This window comes from Centruroides sculpturatus, unplaced genomic scaffold (genome assembly GCF_000671375.1).
Source record: "Centruroides sculpturatus isolate CEXI.00-Female unplaced genomic scaffold, Cexi_2.0 scaffold1510, whole genome shotgun sequence".
Classification (NCBI taxonomy): domain Eukaryota; kingdom Metazoa; phylum Arthropoda; class Arachnida; order Scorpiones; family Buthidae; genus Centruroides; species Centruroides sculpturatus.
This window is the reverse complement of record NW_019385830.1, coordinates 86,191-101,627: the sequence shown is the minus strand read 5'-3', so window position 1 is coordinate 101,627 and position 15,437 is coordinate 86,191. Positions and strand designations below refer to the sequence as shown.

At 30.3% G+C, this 15,437-nt stretch overlaps 1 protein-coding gene across 3 annotated transcripts in view; it reads right to left on the bottom strand.

The window, feature by feature from the left end:
• The window catches only part of LOC111642390 (histone deacetylase 11-like), a 44,476-nt gene that overhangs the window by 11,413 nt on the left and 17,626 nt on the right, over window positions 1-15,437 (bottom strand). The window contains exons 1-6 of one of the 3 annotated variants that reach the window (XM_023388737.1): window positions 13,213-13,940; window positions 11,796-11,938; window positions 11,616-11,716; window positions 11,417-11,533; window positions 2,099-2,278; window positions 1,921-2,017 (exon numbers count right to left, since the gene is read on the bottom strand). In XM_023388737.1, the coding sequence (XP_023244505.1) occupies window positions 1,921-2,017; window positions 2,099-2,278; window positions 11,417-11,533; window positions 11,616-11,716; window positions 11,796-11,938; window positions 13,213-13,268 (694 nt within the window). In that variant the 5' untranslated portion in view covers window positions 13,269-13,940. Of the gene's footprint in view, window positions 1-1,920; window positions 2,018-2,098; window positions 2,279-11,416; window positions 11,534-11,615; window positions 11,717-11,795; window positions 11,939-13,212; window positions 13,941-15,437 lie in introns of those variants that run through there. The other 2 variants (XM_023388739.1, XM_023388740.1) reach the window with 2 other exon arrangements.

Below are 15,437 nucleotides of genomic sequence, written 5' to 3'. Positions count from 1 at the left end.
ACATTAATGAGGTGCAGAAACAAGGTTTATAAAATTACAACAATATTCTAAAAATTTTTTCCAACAATATCTACAATTAAAATGACTTACAGTGTTTTTGTGATTTCAAGATTTATATACATTTTTAGAATATTGTTGTTGTAATTTTATAAATCTTGTTTTAGCACCTAGTTGATGTAAACCTGCTGAGGAGGAACCTTAAGGTATGAAACACAAACATAGTGTGTACAGGTAAAATACTAGGTGAACAATAAAGATTGTTTTTTCTGAAAAAGTTTTTCTCAATTTGCAGAAATCGAACACCAGTACAATAAGTCCTAATAATACAATATGTCCTAGTAACATTTATAATAAATTGAAAATTTGCATATCACCTCTGAAAAGTACAGTACATAATCACAATACTACTTGCTTTTGAGACTGTGAAATGATTTTATTAAAAATATTAATTTTGTACTGCTCTTTACAGTAATCTTTCGAAAATCAGTGATTTTATATTTAAGATAGATGGTCTATATTCTGGTCATGAAACTTATTTCATTTATAGATCCTTGACACAAAATTAATCAGCTTGTAGTAAGATCACCAAGTTCTATAAGATCCAATCAACTGTGTTTACACTCAATAGTAGGAAACTTGGACAATGTGATGGAAACAAATGTATATCTGACAACCTCTATAAAATTTGGTCAGTCACCATGTCAAAGATAATGTTTTTTAACAACGTGGAGTAAGCTTGAGGAAATTGAGGCCCTGTTCCTGACCTCTTTTCTAAAATTTAAATACATGATACTAAATATAGGCCAAATGAGTAGTTGGGGAATGTCACCAAATCTAAGCCATTGCAATGTGTTAGCAAGTTTTCTTTACACCATTGCAGCCTGTGGCCTTTGTGATAGAAGGCCACATGCAGCCAATCTATTAAAGTCAGGCCTAAGTAGGTCTAAAAATCTATAAACAGCCAAGAAAACATGTGATTGGGCAGTTTTATTTTCTTTCACTCGTGTTTTAATCACTGTTTTCCTATAATCTGCCCAATGGGGTACAATCGCCACCCCATTGGGCAACTTCACTACCGCTTTTGAAGATATTTGCCAACATATTATATCCAAAGCCCATTTTTTACTTTGTGCTGTTGTGTGTACTTGAAAAGCTGAGAGTAAATTACACTCTAGTATGGAGCCCAACTGGAAGCAATCAGTCCAATTGGCTTAAGGCCAGCCCTATACATATGGGTATAAAAATTTTCATCATTTTTTAGTAATTCTGTTGTAAATTGATTGCTGAAAGAAATATGAGTAATTGTTGTAAAATGTTCATAAGATTAGTTACTATTAAAAAATATTTTTATTATAATAAGAATATTAATTATTTGAAAATTCAGTTTTTTTAGCATAGAGCAATTTTAATACATGCACACTACTGTTTTTCACTACAGTAGAGCGTCATTTATCTGAAGGTCAGTTATCCGAAATGTCAGCTATCCAAAGGAATTCCAGTTGACAAATTTAAATTTTTGCCAGTGCTGTGGTGCTGTAATCTTTGGCTATGTCTTTGGCTACTCAAATATTTTACATTTTTGATACTAAATTAACTTCTGAAGTATAATTTTTTATTGTTTTTATATTTTTCAATATATTTATTTTGTTTGTACAAAATAAAAAAATAATTTTTAACGATACAATAGTCTTCGTTAGGCTTAACATCGACGAAAATTCAACGCGAAGCGACACGCAACGGAGAAAAGTTTCAACACGGGATAAATTAATATATTTTTTCGTACATAATTGGTTATCCGAAAAATAAGTTATCCGAACAACCCCAGTCCCCAATTGATTCGGATAAACAACGCTCTACTGTATTTAAAATTATTTGAATATCATTACAAGGATTTTTCTTAATATAATGTAATTAACTAACCTTTAGCATATTTGTCACCTGGATATATATTTCTATTATAAACATCCAAAATGTAAACTTGACGGTCATTCATAAAATCTCGTTCATGGCCATTTCCCTATAATTAATGTTATTTTTAGCACATCTTAAAATTCAAATTTTAATTTAATAATATGAAATATCATCTTAATACGGTTACCTGATGAGCATCTAAATCTACAATCATTGCTGATTTAATATTTAAATTATGAAATAAAAATTTAATTGTAAGAGTAATATCAGCATAAGCACAGAATCCACCTCCATTAGTAGCATAGCAATGATGGAATCCTCCTCCAATATTTATTGCCCATCCACGTTCAACAGCTAGTTTTCCAGCCTAGTTAAGGTTTTTAAATTGTGAAAATAATTAAAGAAAATGCTTTAATATATATTAACACTTTCTAGTCTCAATTTAAAAAACTTGTTATAAGATTTATTTAAAAAATGTCCCCATTTCACATATAATATTCAAATATTTAAATAAAATAAATACTAAAATACAAATTTTAAATATTCATTTGTAAATAAAGTAAATTTTCTTAATATCAAAGAAGCTTTATTTACAAATAAAATTATATATGTCAAATGTCAAATTTTAATTAATGTTTCAGAGAAAACTATATATTAATAATTGCTTAGCAATGTAGAATGTCTAAGCAATCTTATCAATTTCCAAAACATATCTATTCTCTTATAAGTAATATGTCATTAATCATCATCATGATGATGTGAATTATTTTTCTTCAACAAAAATCATATAATTTTTCCAAGATGTGTTTTTTTCAACTACAGTGGGTGATCGGTTAACGAACAAATTGGATAACGAACACTTTTGCGAAAGATTTTTATGATTGGACAACGAACACATGATCTGATAACGTACACTTCACTGAACAAACATAAAAACAAACAATGAAAATAGCAAATACCGATTGATTTTCCTTTGTCTTCAGGTAACTTTTTGGAATGTGGGAGACATCAACGTCGATGCTCAACCCGATATATACTGATCAGAAAGTATTCCTCAAACTTTGAAATACTCCCTTGTAATTCCAGCCTTTTATTTTTCTGACAGAAACAATTTTTTATAGTATTCACAAGATTGTTGGGCAGGCACTCATTAAGTTTTGCGTCATTTTTTATTTTCGAAAGGTGAGAGTATAATAGCAAAGGTAGAGTGTGGGCAGAAGATGTAGAAATCGAACACCAGTAAAATAAGTCATAATAATACAATATGTTCTAGTAGATATTTATAATAAATTGAAAATTTGCATATCACCTCTGAAAAGTACATAGTCACAATACTACTTGCTTTAGTGACTGTGAAATGATTTTATTAAAAATATTAATTTTGTACTGTTCTTTACAGTAATCTTTCAAAAATCAGTGACTTTATATTTCAGATATATGGTTTATATCCTTGTCACTGAAACTTACCTCATTTATGGATCCTTGACACAAAATTAATCAGCTTGTAGTAAGATCCAATCAACTGTGTTTACACTCAATGGTAGGAAACTTGGACAATGTGAAATGTAGGAAACTTGGAAACAAATGTATATCTGACCTTTATAAAATTTGCTGGGCAGTATGGCTTGAACAAATCTACAGTAGGGCACAGTTCAATCTTATCTAAGAAAGATACTGTATAATCAAGAAGACTCAAGCAACTAAATGAGTAACAAATATCACATCTGAGAAATTGAAGAGCTCATACTGAAACCTGAAACGAATCTGATGACAGAAGAATGCCAAGAACTCTTGAATGAAGAACACCAAGAAACTCGGCTAGATATGTTTTCTTCTGAAAAAGAAGATTAATGCCGATATCTGCTATTAATTAAAGATCTTTTGAAGAAGTGGGAGGATGTCAGAACAATGGTCTTAGAATGGCATCCAAACCAGGTTGAGGTTAATAGGCTTGGGGATCTCTACAATTACAATGCTATTAATTAATTTTGAAAAATCCTGAAGAAGAAAGAAAAGCAATTGACATTAGACAGATTCTTTAACCCCCACAAACAAAAAAACATGACTAATAAAAATGCAAGTCTGTGTATATATGTATTTTTATTATTACATATAAATAAATGTAGTAAGAAAGTATATATTGGTATAAAAATTTTAACCTTTTTTTACTAATTCTGTTGTAAATTGATTGCTGAAAGAAATATGATTAATTGTTGTAAAATGTTCATAAGATTAGTTACTATTAAAAAATATTTTTATTTTTTAAAAGTAACTAAACTGGAGACAAAATATATATATATATATATTTTTTTGTCTCCAGTTTAGTTACTATTAAAAGTTGTGTTACTACTATTACTGTACTGTTACTACTGTGTACTATTACTGTTGTGTACTACTATTGTTGTGTTATATATATATAACNCTGTGTACATATGTATTTTTATTATTATATATAAATAAACGTAGTAAGAAAGTATATATATATATTTTTTTTTGGGGTCTCCAGAAAGGTTTGTTATTGTTGTGTTATATATATATATATATAACACAACAATAGTAGTACACAACAGTAATAGTACACAGTAGTAACAGTACAGTAATAGTAGTAACACAACTTTTAATAGTAACTAAACTGGAGACAAAAAATATTTTTGTTTTTTATTTTTTGGGGTATCCAGAACGAATTAATCAAATTCCCATAAAAAAAAATATGGTAAATCAGTAATTGGTTAACAAGCAATTAGGATAGCGAACAAAGTCTTGAAACGGATTGTGTTTGTTAATCAATCACCCACTGTACTGTACTTTTGAGCAGATATTATTAATTAGTTTTAACAAGTAAGTAAACAATTACCTTCCTTATCTAATTTTTATTTTAAATTTAGATTGCAGTTATTAATTAGTTTGTAAAATTATTGTATTGTGCACATAAACTGAACAATCACTTCATTTGGAATATTTGCCTAACAATGGTTAGTCCACCTTTCTGGCTTGCAATGCTGAGGCATGGATTCTTCAGATACCAAACATCCTCTATTCTTAATTGGACCCATGCCTGCTCAAGCTTTTGTCAGTTGGTGCACATTCAGAAGGGTGGATGACAACCTTACCATATGTTCCAGTATATCCCAAACATGTTCAATAGGTTGCAGTCTGGTGCTTTTAGGGGTGAAGCAGTGTTTGGAATTTATTATTGTGTTCTTCCAACCATTTGCCAACCAAAGGATTGTAGGATGATGTCCAATACCTTAGGTCATGGTCATCAACCCATAATCCATCATCCCACAATTCCACAGTTGGGAATGCAGCTCATGCTGTTTATGTCAGATCCAAACCTGGCCATCAGCATGGTTCAGCATGAAACAGGACTCGTCACTCCAGATGACCTTCTTCCTCATATCCAAGACCCAATGATACCTTTTACTCACACATTCAAAGTGTTTTTTGCAATGACACATGGTCAACAGAGGCACTCCTGCAGGTCGACAGCTATTGAACACCAGTTGACACAAGAGTCACTGGGTCATTGTCAAAACATGTCTGCCTTGTCCACTGTTGTGTTGGCATGTAGGCTGTTGTGTTCCACTGTGACATGTCTTTGGTCAGATACCCATGATGCTCATCTCTGGGATCAATCACACATGGCTGGCTGCTGTGTGATTCGGTGATACATGACATGGTTTGTACATGATCCATCCAGTCATAGTACACCTTGGACACCATGGTATGAGAACAACCAACAAGTACAGCTGTTTTGGAAATACTGGTTCCCACCCTCCAAGTCCCAATGATGTCTGAATTCAAAGTTGCTCAAGTCACCCTGTTTGCCCATGACTGACAAGTATTGCCTTCTATGCAACTGACAGGTCGATATATTATGATTGCAGAGAATTGTAGTTTAAGAGAAATGAATAACCTAGTCTACTAGTAACCCAATATATTTTTGGTTATTAATACAGAGTATTCCAAAAAGAATGCTAGCATTTTAGATTACTGTAGTTATGTTAATTATTACTTGATACATATGTGACATACACCAATCAATAGAGTCAATCAATATCTGAGTTTCATTTCCAATTTGCATTCAAACATATTGCTGTTTACTGCCTCTAGGAAGTGCCATAAACAAAAATGGTAACTATGATATCAATACAGAGCATAAACCAACACCAGCACTATGAAAAGAAAAAAATTATTAATGTTTTCTTCTATATAAAAATAGACATCATCAGGTAAAAACAATATAGAACAAAATGGCTAAAACAAAAATTGAACGCTTTTTTTACTTGTTCCAACTGATTTGTAGTGCTGCACTACTTTAGTATTGTTGTTTATGTATACTTAGATATTAATATAATTTGTGTACATAAACTATCTTCCATTACCATGTGTTGGGATCTGCTTTTTGTATAATTGTCCACGGAATATTATGTTGTATCACTTTTCTTGCTACACCAACTGGTGTAGACTAATTGGATATTAGATAAGAAATTTTTTAATAAATTTAATCAAGCCAGGAATTTGTGATATTTGGAAACAAATTTGTTTTCAAATAAAGTGCATCCATTTGTAAAATCAGAATTAATTAAATCAAACTCTCCTTCAAAAAGCAAAAAGGATTTTAAAATAATTTAACATTAATTTTTTTCTTCATTTAAGTTAAAAAAATAAATTTGAAAAATGATTTCTAAAATTACTAATATTTTAATAATTAGCAAATTAAATTGCTGTGCCACATAAAAAAAAATTAATGTGTCACAAATACCATACTTCAGCTGCAATACTTGTTTTAGATGCAATAGTAACTGCAGATAAACTACATTAAAACAAAAATTCCAGTAAAAACAAGTTATTAAAATATTAAATACAAAAAATAATAATGATAATTATTTTATAAAAGATAAATAAAAATGAATTGGAATTATTAAAGTGGACAGATACTATAAATTATTTATTTTGATTTGAGAGAAAAGAAAATATGAGTTAGTAAACAGTAAAACATTCATTATCCTTAAATATACATATAATGAATGTCTTACTGTTTTATTTTATTTATGTATATATAAATAGGTCCATTTTATTAATTAATGATGAATTATATCAAGAATAAATTAAAATGCATAGACAAACTTTTTTAAAATTGTAAATAAATAATAACATAATCTCAGAAGTAAATTACAACTAAATATGCTGAAAACTTGAGAAAAGTAAAACCAACTATGTAAAGATAGAGTACTTTAAAAACTCATGCCAAAAGTTGTATAATCTCTTGATTCTCTTGATAATGAGCATTGCATTGTATTAACGCTGAACTCAGTGCTTGTTATCAAGAGATTAACAAACTATTAACCAATATATACAGCCTTGAGATTCATACAGTACATTAATTAAAATTACTCAAGTTATTCTCAGTTTTAATTGAAATATTAGAGTATAGAAATAAAAATCATTTCAGTTTGCTTAGTTTTAATGTATCAAATATGTATCTTTCATATTATAGAAAATGATAGAAAGTAAGATAAGATAATTAAAACAGAAAATTTAGCTGATTAATTGAAGTGGTTTCATAAGAAAACTATTTTAATATTATTCATTTATTAATGTAAAATAATAGCAATAATAAGCAAACAATTATTGATTCTAAGTAATTGATATTAGATATACATGAAAGAATAAGTATTGATAAAGGATTCATATGTTTTTTACTTGAAATATAAATTAACCAAATATCATCTACATATTTATTAATAATACTTATATTTATATATTTCTCTTAATGTATATTTGTTTTATCATATATAAGAATATAAGAGAGTGAACCAAAAATTAAATTCCATAGGTTTAATCACGAATTGTAATAAGTTAAGGTTAAAATTTTTAAAATAAGAAATAAGATTAGGATATATATGTTAGTGTCAAAGACTGAAAATGCTCATTGAGCAAAAATACCAACCACAATGCAAAATTCACATCATGGCTTTCATGATATTTGACCACTATGCATTGCAGTGATTAAGAAAAGCTATAATGAGTTCTGAACTTTAGTTGATGCAACCACAATAGAGGAAGATATGATGCAGTGGTTTGAAACTTTAAAATATGAGTTCTAGCCTTAAAACATTTTTGTTTACAATTTTTAATGCTGAACAACATTAGTTCTACAAGTTTTCCTAAAAATTTAATTTTCATACTTAAAAAAATTGGGGATTATATAGATTACCACCTATGGAATCTCGGGTCTTTGAATACATATCTGAACTGAGGGGACTGAGACGAGTTCAATGATGCCCTACTTTTGGACCGAAGATGAAAAATAAGAAAGTTATCATACTTTTTTAATGCTATCATACAGACGACACTGTAGTTGCTAGTACTGCCATCTTGCAGTAGTCTGTAAACCATTAAAAAATGCACCGTGAAAGGCAAGAAGTTGCATGAACAGTCAAATGCCACTTCCTTTTGTTCAAGAACTACGATGAATCAATAACTAGTGATGCCTGCCAGCAGACCCTCCGGGAAGTCCGTTGGGAGCATGAACAGTCGAACACTACGTAGTGGAAAAATAAAAAGGCATAGAATGCATTGTGAAAGGCAAGAAATTGTAAATATGATAACTTTCTTATTTTTCATCTCTGGTCCAAAAGTAGGGTACCATTGAACTTGTCTCAGTCCCAAGTTCAAATATATAAGTCCCAAAATTCCCTAGGTGGTAATCTATAGTACAGTCAAAAAATTTCAAAGAAATAAAATGTATGGAGAAAAATATGCATTTTTTTTTTTTGTTTTTGTTTTACTTAAAAGTGCTAAAGGTCAAACTACATGTAATAGTAGGTGCTTGATGTACTCTACACAATGACATAAAAATCAGCTGTTAAAGTTAAAAACCACTGTGCAACGGATTTATTATGGTTAAAAACCACCAGAAGTTCTGGATGTTAATTAATAACGAGGTGATGATAAGAAAATAAAACTTTCTTTTTCATTATTTATGTAGCTTCAATTATCTCATATAAGTAGGTACCAAAATTATTCACCACATACAGAAATGTAATTTGGTTATTTTTCATCAATACAGTATCTTTTACAGTGACACATTATAAACCCTTGCTTACTTCCAGATGTTAAATGGATGCTGAGTGAAGTGTTAATGAAGTTGATGGTATTCCATGAATGTTAATAAAGTAACTGTCAGAAATTGTAAATTCATTATGATCATAAAGTTGATCAAGAAGACCCTTGTTTTCTAACTGATATGAGTATTAATCCATCAGGTGTCTAACAACAGCTAAAACATTTCTGGAAGCTGCACATCCCCGATCAACATTAGGCACCCTAACTAAAACATTTGAACCAATTTCAACCTTCCATCGTATCATGGTTGCATCACCTAATGTTCAGAACACGTTATGGCTTTTCTTAATCATCAATGTGTAGTGGTTAAATATCATGAAAGCCATGATGTGAATTTCACTTTGTGGTCATTTTGAGTTAGCCACAATGTTTTTTTGAATGAGCATTTTTGGTCTTTGAGAGTAACATATATATACAGTGGGTGATCGGTTAACGAACATAATCTGTTCCAAGACTTTGTTCGCTATCCGAATTGTTCGTTAACTGATTATCGATTTACCATAGGTTTTAATGGAAATTTAATTAATTCATTCTGGAGACACCAAAAATAAACAAATATATACTTTCTTACTATGTTTATTTATATGTAATAATAAAAATACATACATACACAGTCTTACATTTTTATTAGTCATGTTTTTTCCGTTTGAAAGTATTAAATAATCTAATGTCGAGTGCTTTTTTCTCTTCAGGATTTTTTGTAAGTAGTTATTAATAGTATTGCAATTGTAGAAATCCCCAAGCCTCAACCTGGTTTGGATGCCATTCTATGATCGTTATTTTGACATCCTCCTACTACTACAAAAGATCTTTAATAACAGATATCGGCATTAATCCTCTTTTTCAGAAGAAAACATATCTTGCCGAGTTTCTTGGTGTTCTTCATTCAAGAGTTCTTGGCGTTCTTCTGTCGTCAGATCCATTTCGGATTCCATTATGAACTCTTTGATGTTCTTTATATCTCAGATGTGATTTTTGTTACTCCTTTAGCTGCTTGAGTCTTCTTGATAATACAGTATCTTTCTTAGATAAGTTTTAACTATGGCCTATTGTAGACCTGTTCAAGCCATACTGCCCAGAAACATTAGGCATTATCTGCCCACTCTCTACCTTTGCTATTATACTCTGACCTTTCGAAAAGAAAAACAGATGCAAAACTTAACGAGTGCCTACCTGACAGTCTCACGAATACATAAAAGAATTGTTTCTGTCAGAAAAATAAAAGGCTGGAATTAAAAGGAAGAGTTTCAAAGTTCGGAGGAATACTATCCGATCGGTATATATCGGCTTGAGCGTTGATGTCGATGTCTCCCACGCTCCGAAAGTTTTCGAATTGTTGCCCTAAGACAAGGGAAGACCAATCGGTATTCATTATTTTACATCGCTTCTTCTTGTGTTTGTTCTATGGGGTGTTCGTTATCCGATCATGTGTTCGTTGTCCGAACATAAAAATCTTTCGCGAAAGTGTTCGTTATCCGATTTGTTCGTTATCCGATCTGTTCGTTAACCGATCACCCACTGTATATATATATAAAGGCATGTGAGAATACAAATTTATAAAGAAAAATATTTTTCATGTTCTAAAAGTTAATTTGTAAATATATAAAGCCAGACATATTAAGATTGAAAGGGCAAGATTAAAATTAGTTAACAATTTAATGAACAATAAAATTTAATACGTTCAAAGTAAATTAAAGATATTTTATCTTTGATTTACTTTGATTGTTCAAAGATGGAAAAATCTCACATAAACAGCATAAACAGATGTCAAAAGAATTTATACTCTTATGAGGATCGATATCAAAATATTTTATCTAATATATAAAATTTAATTCTCTGATAAAATATTGAATTTTGTTATCTGTACAGGATTAAAAATTAATATTATATGTATATAAATTATGTATCTTACCTTTAGATAAAATAGATGATAATGAAATCAAAATCAGTACTTAATATATATTTTTGATTCTGAATCTTCAAGTAAATTTTTTAAACTGTCTTTTATCATTCGTAATCTTCATAAGCAAATGAAATTTGAAGTTTATCTGACTTTACCTTTTCTAAAAACAGAAAATGTTCTATCTGCAAAGTCATGGTTACAATCTAAGAATGGATTCATAAAACTAAAAGTTATGATATAATTTTAATTGGAGACTAACAAAACCATCTTACTTTATAAGCAGTTAAAGTAATTAAAAATTTATTTTGTTCAATATAAAACTTCAACATTCTATAAATAAACCAGACCATGCTGAGTTGCAGACCAGAAAGTGTTAATTAAAAATAATTTTAAAATTATTTTTAAACGTTAATTTTACTTAAACAATAATGACAAAATTATATAATTAAAATTAATTTTATAAAATCTTACCAATATTGACCCACCAGTTTGGGTTCTAAATGGTTTCAGCACGCGTCTTTGGACAATAGAATTAGGAAGAAGGGCTACACATGGTACTTCTGTGATCCTTGCAACGTAAGCACTCCACTATCATAATGAAAATTTCTATCAGATTTTTTTGATTTTTTAAACATAATTTTAATTTCAAAACGTATGATTTAATTCTTACTTTCAATTTATTTAGATAACTTTGTGGATGAACTACCATGAGTTCTTCGTCAGTTGCTTCCTCAGGTTCTACTGTTTGTCCTTCAATAATCATCTTGCCATCTAAATTCAAGAATATATATAAAATTTCATTTGTTTATTTAAAAATTAAATAATTTCTCAAGAAAACCTTAAAACTAACCTTTAAGAAATTGATAGATTCGTCCCCATTTACCGGAATCAAATGGATGAAGCTTTTCTAAGCCAAAAAATCCAATATTATATGTAGGAGAATAGATCACAGGTAATTGTGAAGGTTGAATATCAAAATATACTCCTTTAGACCTGTAAAAAATAAAATATTATTTTTATAAAAATTACTCTTTTTCTGCTATAGAAAAAAGAATCACTCTTAAAAGTTTAAGTGATATATTGTGGTATATTTAAAATAAATTAACTATTTAGANTTTGAACGACCGCGACCGTCATTCTCTTCGCGACAAATTTGTGGCAACAGCTACGCTTTTTAACGAGAAAGTGTAGACGGAGAGATTTCCATTATCGGCAACAACAGATGCGGCGATATCTTTACGTAGATAGTCGATAAGGCAATCTGCAATGCATTAAGGTGATATGCGACACGAGAATCTGTGCGAAGTACCAATGTGTAATGGTTAGCACTCGTGATCCGAGTTCAAATCTCGGTGGGGCCTTTTTTTTTCTTCGCCCCTGTCATCGTTCATTGAAGGCGACAGCGACAGTAGAATTCATTTGCTTTGAATTAAGAACAGAAACTCTGTTTCACACACGTGCGGAAGTTTCTGTTCGACGCTTTGCAACGTTTCGATATGTTTATTCTACTTTAGCGATGCTTTCAAAACGGAATTCAACGTGCTGCAAAGTTCTGATCCAATAGCATTACTGTTTCGAATCAAAAGAATTACAGAATGTCTTCCAGGCGCTTACGTCACACTAAAATAGACATTTTCAATCAGCCGCTCATAAGAAAAGCTCGTGTCAGGAGTGGGTTTCGAACCGATGATTTTGATTCTTTGTCACTCCTCGATTAGAGCAGTCACGTGCTCCGCTAATTGTTTTCATCAGTGCATTATATGTTTCTATTGTATTTTGAATGTATTTGTTAGCGTCGGATTCCAAAACAGGCCCAAAATTTCCATTATCAATTATTTTTTTCTTATCAACTCCAGCAAACTTTGTTTTTATGTTCACAAATAATTTGATTAAAAACTAATTTTAAAAACAAATTATAAAATATTTCATCCATTCTATAAAAAAAATCATTGTATTCTTTGCTATAACAACAAACATAATCTGCTTTATTTGAACTACTTCCTATAACAAAATATCTTGTTATAGGAATTAAATAATAATTAATTATTTGTGAGTATAAATTTACTTGATATTAATATGCAGATTTTTTTAATCCATGATATATTTTTGGTTACTTAAACATTAAATATATTAACGTTAATATATCAGAATGTTAATTAATATCAAAGATTGAGCTTATTTTAATTAAATTCTTCAAAGAGAAATTAAATACATTCACCCAAAACAAGAAATACATAAAATCAATTATGAAACATAATATGCATTACCTGTCTTCGCTATTTTTATATAATTTTATAAATTTCCTACAGATATCTCTTCCCATTTTTAAATTAATATAGAGCAAATAAACAATCGTAATCCTAATTTTGTTCCATTAAATTATGGCATTTCATTACAGAGATTCTAAAATTAAAAGCTCGACTGTTTAAAAGAATCACCTCGACCAACCTGTGTTGAGCAGAACTGCTCATGTCCATTTCAAGATTCTATTATTATATAAACAAAAGAAAAACAATCGAATGAGATCGAACACTTTGTAAAAACCAATGATTTGGTGCGTAACAAATTATATATTTCATTGCATTCGTTTGAATTTTTCCGGTAATTTTAGAAAATGAATGTGACGTAAAATTCTAAAGACAACATCGTATTTTAAATATGGCAACAGCGATGGCAGTGGAGTCGAAAAAGTAATCGAGGCTAAGAGGGGGGGCAAAAAGTGTTAAAGGTTAAACGGCATAGCTTAGATACTTCCATTTACGGAAGAGTTTAAGTTTTTGATATTCTTATTTAAATTTTTAAAGAAAGAAAAAACAATGTAGAGACGATCGATGATCAGGGGCGTATCCAGGGTGGTATTTATGGCATTGCGGCATTCCTTGATTCTAAAGCAATCACTTTTATTACTTTAAAATAAAAATAATAATAATGCTACGTCTTCGATTAGGCAAGATTAAGTAATTCCGCTGTAATTGAGTAACATTCTCCGAAAAACGATACGGGGCACGTATCTTGAACCCCGAAGCACCCATATTTTCAAAATCCTGAATACGTCACACACAGCTGGTTCTGATTGGTGTGCAGTGTGTGTTTGCACTCAGGCGGCCAAAATACTAGGGCGGCCGATAGTGCACTGTAAAAAATTAAATTTAAATATAATTTATTATTATTTTAATATTAGAAATGCCCCACCAAGCATGACGGACTACTTTCTATGAGAGAGTAGAGATTGAAGAATTGAGAACAGTACAGATTTCAAGACGTTCAAGAAGAGTATGTTTCTACATATTAAATATCCCATACTACCCATAGAGGCATAGTTAATAAGCGATAACACTATAAAAAGTTTTTTTTTCTAATTGTTGTAGAAACGACACGATGTGGCTATCTTTGTTTAAAATTTAAATTTAAAGAAGTAAGTTTAAATACGCTATTTGACAAAATATTTTAAAACGCAACTTAAGGAAAATTCCGCCAAGCTGACGTCAGTGCAACGTAAGTGCGATCACAACTTTTAATATCAAAAGGAATCGTAAATGATAATTGATCTGTCCACCTGTTTTGCTTATTTATATCTTGACGAATTCTTTGTGTTACTAGCAGTGGTAGTTTGAAGGCTAATGGCAGGAATAAAATACCGTATTTCGTTGCAAAAATTAATGGCAATTGATATTTTAAAATTTATTGACTTGCTTCTGAATTTATTGACGAATGCTTCTGAAATTTGAGGGAGGAAAAAAACGCGATATAACGAGGGACTACTGAATTCTTATTTAAATTAATTTTTATATACACATATGTATTGACGAATGCTTCTGAAATTTGAGGGAGGAAAAAAACGCGATATAACGAGGGACTACTGAATTCTTATTTAAATTCATTTTTATATACACATATGTATACATTGTATTGTATTTATATACTAAATAAGAAAAGTTTCTTTAAATTAATTTTGTTTAATTTGCAAATTCTATTTTACGGCAGTGTTAAAATACAGGTAGGCCTCCTACAACGCGGTATCTTTACAACACGTTTTCGCTCCAACGCGGTTGGAAAAATGCGGTAATTTTCTTACAACGCGGTTTACGGTATTTAGAAATGAATTATCTTTCACATAACAGAAAAATCGCAACGGATCATGTGATACGAGCCACAGTTCGGTATACAGAGCTAAAAGTCTTTGAAAACAGCTGTTTGTCGACGTTGGCGTGTTATTTATTTCCTTGAAAGTTTCAGGAGAAGACCAGTTTCTAGACAGATGTGCATCATTACCATAAACACTCAAATATATCACTAAATTTTCCATCATTTATACTGTTTCAATAAGTGGGGACAGCAAAAATGGTCCAAAACACAGTATAAACTTCTATTGGGTGTATATTTTTAACAACATAGTGAAGAAAAGTTATTTTTTGCGATTTTTACTGTCCACAAAACTGATTGAAAAAGTTTTAGCCATAACAATGCTGAATGAAAAGAAAGGACCGTCGTT